Source organism: Euprymna scolopes, chromosome 19, assembly GCF_053919585.1.
Source record: "Euprymna scolopes isolate OS-2025 chromosome 19, ASM5391958v1, whole genome shotgun sequence".
Taxonomy (NCBI): domain Eukaryota; kingdom Metazoa; phylum Mollusca; class Cephalopoda; order Sepiida; family Sepiolidae; genus Euprymna; species Euprymna scolopes.
In genome coordinates, this window is record NC_136500.1 from 118,009,593 (window position 1) to 118,018,603 (window position 9,011).

Below are 9,011 nucleotides of genomic sequence, written 5' to 3' on the forward strand. Positions count from 1 at the left end.
TTAAACTTCAGACTTTACAGGCAAATAAAAAAAAACTGTTCTTTTTTTTTGTTTTAAATTAGAATATATTATTTATTGATCTTTTATCTTCAATAAAACTTTGGCACATAAATTAATTATTTACTTTTTAATAGACATTTCAAAATGGGGGGGGCGTGAATTAATTCGACCCCCTGTCTTTCCAAGCTTATAACTACTCGAAAAATGTAATTCAAACCCTAATTTCTTTTCAATTGAAGAGGCAAGGACCAAGGTTTCATTAAAAAAAAAAAAAAAAAATGCAACAACGTGGTTTAAAAAAAAAAAAGATTTAAACTTCGGACTTTACAGGTAAATTTAAAAAAAAACTGTTCTTTCTGTTTCGCTTTAAATTAGAATATATTATTTATTGATCTTTTATCTTCAATTTGTGATATATAAAACTTTGGCACATAAATTAATTATTTACTTTTAATAGACCTTTCAAAATAGGGGAGTGTGAATTAAAAGAAAAAACGTTTGTCTAAAATATTATATTCAGTTTATTGGAAAGAGCATAAAATTTCACATTGACCCTGAAAATATCGTAAAAATAGAATCAATAGAAAATTTTTTATAGATTTTTAAAGTTTAAAAATTGAAAAATACTGAACTCGTAAAATTCAATTAATTTCATTACTGTTTTTAAAAAAATAAAAAAATAATATTTCTGTTACTTTTTATACAACTTTAATAGTTTATTTGGGAAGTATAATCCATAAAGAAAATAAACAACCCACTTTTAAAAGAGAAATTACGAGTTTTTTAATATTTTATTTGCAGTTTCGTGTTAGAGGTGTCAAAAATTCCTACAAAAATTCTAATACACCTACTTCCCACAAGAAACGACGTTGCGAGCCTGTTTCTGACCTGACGTTATTTTCATGGCAAGTAATCGACTGAACTCCAATATATAGTCCCCAGTTACCAATCTTTCACAAAACACTCGACTAGCTACAACCATTATATAGTTTTTTTTTCCACTCTATATCTGTGCCTAAATCTAAACGCAGATTCCATGAATAAAGCCTTTTTTTTTATTAGAACTGCCCACCCGTGGAACACTGTTCTGCTGGATTTCTTTGCGGTTGAATACAACACGGTAGCCTTCAAATGCAATGAAAACAAGTTCTTGCTTCACCCTCCGCGTAAATAATTAAATTCTATCCAATTTAACGATCACTACACTACCACCTTACATCTATTAACCCTTATCCTCGAGTGACCTCCGGGTCTTGATAAGTGATGACTATCAAGTAAAAGAGAAATAAAGTTTTACGGACACAACCATATGACTTAACCGACGACTTAACTGTTATATGCTGAGCACTCAACGAAAATACAGCTATCTCAATTACCATCCACTGTATATGCACGTGCTACAAAGGAATAAAGCAGGGAAAACCGCAGAGGAATAAGTAGAGTACATTCTCTCAACTTTAATGTAATGTAAGGAACACATCCAAGGAAAACTATGGATCATTTTCACAAGAACGTCTCATTGTATTATGTTATATTATGGCCTGAGTATTTATGAGAAGGATTAGGGGGAGGAAAGGATGCCAGAGAGGCCACAACCAAGAATACCTGAAATGAATAACGTTGGAAGTGTGTAGATTCTGACTCCATATAAAGACAGACGAATATTGAAGGTTGAGAACCGATTTTATTTACTACCAACAACCTGTATTAGGAGAGGCAAAGTGTTCGTAGGATGCAATGTGATTTAACAAAGGAGATGAATGTTCGTAAAATGTTTGTAGGTATGTATGAATTGACAAGGAATGAATGTTCATAAAATGTTTGTAGGTATGTATGAATTGACAAGAAATGAATGTTCGTAAACTGTTTGTAGGTATATATGAATTGACAAGAAATGAATGTTCGTAAAATGTAACTTATCTTTTAGACGATGGAGAGGGTCAGGGTAGGCCGGTCACCCTGCTGTCTGTGATGCATGTCCTGACTTGTAACTGGAAAGCGAGGGTCTTCTTTCATCAGCTCTAGCAGTCCGGCGTCTTCATCATCTTTCTCCTCCTCTCTTCTTTGGTTTGTGTGAATTAGGCATCGTTTAGAATTGAAGGCGTTTGGCCCATAACATGAGAGCGTAGTCGGCTTCAGTTCACTGGTGCCTTATTTCTTTTTCTTCTTCATCTCTTTAGGTCGGGTGGGAGAATGTCCGTGTGTTCACTGACGCAGCTGGGCGAAAATCTCCTGTTCCCTCCTCTCGGTTCCCTCAAATACCTCGTTTTTATAGTAGTAAACTGGCTCTCAGCGACTGTGATATTTGAGGTGTTTACTTTAGGCGTGGAGCTCTGACATTGGTTGATAATTATTTTGTGGTTATCTTATTTTTTTCTTCCCAAGCAGAAGCGATGCGTGGAGTCATGTGCAAACGACGATTTTTTATTTTGTCTCTCATGGTGGATGCGTTAACACCCGGTTGACTGTCAATTCTCGTCATGTTCCCACAATATATGTGATGTTATTTTTTTACTAGTTTCATTAATGAACACAATATTATCACCATACGTTTTGTAGCATCTACCCCGGAACTAAAATTTGGCAGAGACTTTGGAATTGTCACCGTTACCGGAGAGCTCTAAAAAAGAGGACAAAAAAAAATCATGGCGCCAAATTCGAGTGCCCTCTCTTCCTCTTTCGCTCGTTGACCCTTGAGGAGTTAACACGCGCTACTGCTGTGTCTGTCACTTATGCGCTACTCCAGTTCTCATAATGAAACAAAAAAAAAATTCTTCTTACCTTTCCACGCCACTTTTCACTCGAACGGCTATCCCAAAGAAAAATATTTAATTTATCTTTTCTTTTCGACTTTACGTCAAAAAAGAGAACATTTACCCAGTCAGTAAAGATTTCTTTCTTTTCTACGGACACAAAAGAAACCACATGAGTGTGATATACAAAAGGGTAAATAAAATTACACTTCTTTTAACAAGCCAAGTCTGACTATTTTCATTAATTTTTCTGAATATTTGTTTTTTATTAATGTTTATGAAAAATTATTTTTAAGGAGCTGTTCGTTGTTTTGCCTGGCGAGCAGCTCACTTCACTGGTGACCCCTTTTCGTCAGACTTTGGTAGAACACGCGAGGAGCTTGACATTCCCAATTCGGCAGTTTAAAGACTTTCAAACTAAGTTTTTCTCAACCCAAGCCAGGGCGGCAAACCAACCATGGATAGTGATACCATATCGGCGACAACGGCAATACAGGCCATTCTTAAAATTCCGCCTTTCTGGACACACGACCCGACGTTGTGGTTCGCCCACGTGGAAGCTCAGTTTTTCACTCAGCGAATTCACAGCGAATTAACTAAGCTGAACCGCATGGTGGCCGCACTCACGCACGAAGTGATGGCTGAAGTCCGCGACTTGATAATGACACCCCCAGGATTTATTTCTTATGACACTTTTAAGTTGGAGTTAATCAGAAGAACAACCGACTTCCAACAAAAGTGTCTCCGGCATCTGCTGATCGAGGAGGAACTCGGCGACCGAAAACCATCCCAATTACTGAGACGGATGAAACAATTAATGGGTGAAAGCGTTCTACAGCTGGACATCCTCAAACAATTATTCGTTAGTAGGCTGCCGTCCAGTATTCAGATGATACTAGCGTCTTCCAAAGACACCACCTTGGTCGAGGAATTGGCAGAGTTGGCAGACAAAATCATGGAAGTAACGGTTTCAGTAGCCCCGGTGCACGCACAGGCACCAGAGGATTCCTTTCCCGAAACCTCAGGCACCTCCATATATATCCGCGAAGAACTGGAGAGACAAGCCCAACTAATCCAAAACCTGAGTGACCAGATTCGTGATATGGAGCTCAGACCAAGCAGATACCCGTGCCCGAGCGGACGGGACCGTTCTCAACCATGAAGTAACAGTTGAAATGGTGACAGGCTGTGTCGATTCCATGCGCGTTACGGCGAAAAGCTTTCTGATGCCGCAGGCCTTGCTCTTTCATGAAGAACGATAAGCAAGCAGGAAACGGCCAGGCCAAGTGGTAGGGGCGGGGCGACCGATGCCCCTGGCAGAAACCACATTTGTCGCCCCCTTTACGTCACAGACAAGAACACGGGTACACGATTCCTCATTGATACCGGTACAGAAGTCAGCATAATCCCCAAGGAACTTTTGAAAGAGAAACGTACCCCGTCGACTTTCTGTCTACAAGCCGTGAATCACTCATCTATTCCGACTTTTGGAGAAAAGTCGTTAACATTAGACCTGGGATTCCGACACACCTTCCAATGGATTTTTACTATCGCGAAGCTGCCCATTCCAATATTAGGAGCGGATTTCTTGCATCATTTTGGCATAGTTGTGGACGTCAAACACAGCAAATTAATCGACAATAGCACTGGACTTACCGTGCAAGGGAAGATTAATAGAAAGATGATGATAAGCCCGGTCATATTGAAGGATGCTACGGACCCATACACAGACCTCTTAAAAGGTTTCCCTAATAAAACTCGTCCTGTTTTTAGCAACGACAGGGTTACACACGATGTTACCCACCACATCCAGACCAGAGGACCTCCTGTGAGCACGCGCCCGCGCAGACTCAAACCTGACCGCCGGAAAGTCGCCAAGCAAGAATTTCAGCACATGTTGGATTTGGGTATTATTCGACCCTCCGACAGTAATTGGTCATCGCCACTCCACATGGTGCCCAAAAAGTCAGCAGGCGACTGGCGCCCTTGCGGGGATTATCGAACACTGAACAGTCGCACGACTCCAGATAATTACCCCATTCCTCACCTCCAGGATTTTTCAAACTCTCTCCATGGTAAATCGATATTCTCCAAAATCGATCTCGTCCGTGCGTACAATCAGATTCCTGTGGACCCTGAAGATATCCCCAAAACTGCTATAACTACCCCATTCGGACTCTTCGAGTTTTTATGAATGCCCTTTGGACTGAGAAATGCTGGCCAGTCCTTCCAGCGATTTATAGACGCAGTCTTACGTGGATTACCATTCGTTTACGCATACATTGATGATCTACTCATAGCGAGTTCATCCGAAAGCGAACCCGTGCAGCATCTACAGCAACTGTTCCACAGATTGTCGGAATACGGTGTTATCATCAACCCCAGCAAGTGTGAGTTTGGAGTCTCTTCGCTTTCCTTCCTGGGACATTTAATTGATTCGGAGGGTATCCGCCCTTTGCCGGAAAAAGTCCAATCCATTGTTGATTACCCACTTACCACTCCCCTTCGTAAACTTTGGGAATTCCTCGGGTTGATAAATTTTTACAGGCATTTCGTTCCTCACTGTGCTGAAATCGCACAGCCCTTAATGGATGTACTCAGGAACAAAAAGAAAAAAAATGAGACAATCACTTTGAACGGAACGGAATTACACTCCTTCAACAAAGTAAAAGAAGCGTTAATGGCTGCCACTATGTTGGTTTTTCCCCACTCACACGCTCCCCTATCCCTGTCAGTAGACGCATCTGATGTGGGCATTGGTGGGGTATTACAGCAGTTTGTAGACAACACGTGGCAACCACTATATTTTTTCTCCAGGCGACTTCAGAATGCTGAGACCAAATATAGTACCTTTGGCAGAGAACTTTTAGCCGCTTATTGTGCGGTCAAGCATTTTCGCTACATGCTAGAGGGATCTGACTTCACTTTCTTTACAGACCATAAACCGCTATCGCACGCCTTGCTCGCCAAACCCAGCAAGCATTCACCCAGAGAAGCTCGTCATTTAGACTACATTTCTCAGTTCACTTCAGATATCAAATACATCAAAGGCACTGAGAACGTTGTCACCGACACATTATCGCGCATGCACATTGATGCCATTCAGCCTACTGATAGTATCGATCTTAAACAGATCGACGTCGACCAAAGAAATGATGAGGAGTTGAATAACTTGCTACATTCTGAAAGCCTATCATTCAAACAGGTTCCCATACCCTTTTCTAGCGAAGTGATTTGGTGTGATATCTCAACCAGACATGAGCGCCCTTATGTTCCTCCCAAACATAGGCGAGCTGTTTTCTCTCAGCTGCACAGCCTATCGCATCCTTGCATCCGTTCTACACAGAAGTTGGTGACGTCTTGTTTTATATGGACAGCCATCAATCGAGATATACGCGAATGGACCAGGAGTTGCATACCTTGCCAAAAGACTAAAATTCATAAGCACATTAAAAGCCCACTTTCGACCTTCTCAAACCCTGAAGCTCGCTTTCAGCACGTCCATATAGACTTAGTGGGCCCACTCCCACCCTCCAGAGACTGTACACATCTGCTGACTTGCATTGACAGGTTTTTGAGATGGCCTGAAGCCATACCCATTAAAGATACTTCTGCCGAAACTGTGGCCAAAGCCCTTATCACACACTGGATAGCTCGTTACGGGGTGTCTAACACCATTACAACCGACAGAGGTAGACAATTCGACTCTTACCTCTTTTCCGAACTGTCTCACCTACGCGGATGTAAACACATACGCACTACTTCATACCATCCGGTGGCAAACGGCATGATTGAGCGCTTTCACAGGCAATTGAAAGCGTCCTTGAAAGCATACTCCGACCCTAACAAATGGATGGAATACTTTCCCTTCGTCCACCATCAAAACGGACATTGGTCTAACCCCAGCTGAAATGGTCTACGGAGCTTCACTGACCTTGCCTGGGCAGATGGTCACACCTACCACCCCCGAACACATGCCAGATCTGGCGAATTACACCTCCCGTGTAAAGGATTATATGGCAATACCTTTCAACATCGCGCCAAGAGCATAAGATGTGCACAGTCATGTTCCCAAGGACATGAACTCATGGACCAACGTGTTCGTCCGGAATAGTGGCGTGACTACCCGCCTTCAGTCGCCGTATTCCGGCCCTTACAAAGTACTCAAGAGATACCCGAAATTCTTCATAATCGAGATTAACGGCAGACGTGACTCGGTCAGTGTCGATCGCTTAAAGAAAGCGATTTTTGACGATGATGTCACACACATGCAGAAACCAAAGACTACGGTCCGTTTCGACGACCCCGACTCATCGAGCACGACCATTTCTACCAGGTTGGGTAGACGAATTCAGCGCCCACACCGATTTGCTGCTTACACTCAGTGACATTCTGTTCTCCTTATCAACATGCTGTCTAGTAGGGGGGTAATGTAGTGTCTACCCCGGAACTAAAATTTGACAGAGACTTTAGAATTGTCACAGTTTCCGGAGAGCTCTAAAAAAGAGGACAAAAAAACCCGTGGCGCCAAATTCGAGTGCCCTCTCTAGCTCTTTCGCTCGTTGACCCTTGAGGAGTTAACACGCGCTACTGCTGTGTCTGTCACTTATGCGCGACACGTGCTATGCCAGTTCTCATAATGAAACCAAAAAAACATTCTTCTTACCTTTGCACGCCACTTTTCACTCGGACGACTATCCCAAAGAAAAATATTTAATTTATCTTTTCTTTTCGACTTTACGTCAAAAAAGAGAACATTTACCCAGTCAGTAAAGATTTCTTTCTTTTCTACGGACACAAAAGAAACCACATGAGTGTGATATACAAAAGGGTAAATAAAATTACACTTCTTTTAATAAGCCAAGTCTGACTATTTATTTTCATTAATTTTTCTGAATATTTGTTTTTTATTAATGTTTATGAAAAATTATTTTTAAGGAGCTGTTCGTCGTTTTGCCCGGTGAGCAGCTCACTTCAGTTTTACACTCGGATGATATCATTCCTTAACCGATTTTCCCTTTAGAGATCCCGGCACAAACGATCCAGAAATCTGTTCTCAATTCATTCAATAAATTATTGGAAGACATTCTGAAAAATTTAGTATGATTGTTAACCAGCTTACATGTTAATGGGCCATTCTTACAAAGGAGACCATCTAAACATTGAATGCTACTCGGGGTATATTTTCCTCTTAAGTGACGCCAAAGAGCGGTGCACGGTGTGAGTCTGCATTAATGGTCATCATGTGTTGATCTTTGTACAAACACTTTTCGTCATCACACAAGTATTAAAGTGTCACAAAAACGTGTATCAACGTTAAGGCTGCACATGAATAAAAACACACAAGACAAAATTAACATTATAGTTGAATGAGTTGCTAGCACGTGCCAAAAACAAAATGGCCGTTTCACGCTCGCTTTATTTACAAATGCACCGTAAGAGATTGTTACGCCCTCTAGTGATAAAGAGTATCAACAGTTTTATTGGAGTGTAAGGACATCCTTTCAATCTTACTCTGGATCACAAACATAGTCTCCAAATTTTTTTTTGTGGTCTTCGAATACTTTGTTTGGCTACTTTAAATTCACGGAGCGGTACCATTACTCTGCTCCCCCTTTCCACTTTATTTTTCACATCCAGAGCTCTGTACGTGTCTGGCTTTGCCAAATGAAACGCCATTCTTTACTGTCGTTTGAACATCAGCTCGGCAGGAGAAACCCCGGTTGATGAGTTGAGAGTTACCCAATAAGTGAACAAAAATCTGTTCACCTTAGTTTCAAGTGTTGCCTTGAGGTCTGTTTCTATCCTTTTAAGCTCTTCCTGGAAGGTGCATACACCGCATTCGGCTTGTCCATTTAAGGAAGGATGATAAGGAGCTGTGAAAATGTTCCGAATTCCATTGGTATTCATGAATGCTTTGAATTCTTCACTTGTAAAACAGGGACTGTTGTCACTCACGATTAATACCGGCAGTCCATGTGTTGCGAATCTCCCTCTCAATTTCTCAATTCTCATGATCCCTATGTATGTCTGATGCAATTGCTGCCACACTTTCGTTCTAAGTCTAGCCGGAATTACAACTCTACTTCCCCATAATACTGCACCATCTTCACATGTAAACTTGTCCGCTTATTGAAATAGGGCTTCATTGCTATGTGTGGAATGCACCTGCTCCAGCCACTCAGGATGTATTCATAAACCCAACTCAAAATAGGGTCTCTTCTCATTTCCATTATCACTGCTGCCGCAGTCACTGGA

The 9,011-nt window shown here is 41.4% G+C and overlaps 2 protein-coding genes across 2 annotated transcripts; one reads left to right on the forward strand and one right to left on the reverse strand.

The window, feature by feature from the left end:
• The first annotated feature begins 6,832 nt into the window (after positions 1-6,832).
• LOC145240306 (uncharacterized) lies at positions 6,833-7,141 on the forward strand. The gene has a single exon (XM_080103888.1). It carries the CDS (start codon positions 6,833-6,835, stop codon positions 7,139-7,141), a length of 309 nt encoding a protein of 102 aa, XP_079960014.1.
• Positions 7,142-8,435: 1,294 nt separating this feature from the next.
• On the reverse strand, positions 8,436-8,768 carry LOC145240307 (uncharacterized). The gene has a single exon (XM_080103889.1). It carries the CDS (start codon positions 8,766-8,768, stop codon positions 8,436-8,438), a length of 333 nt encoding a protein of 110 aa, XP_079960015.1.
• Positions 8,769-9,011: the final 243 nt, after the last annotated feature.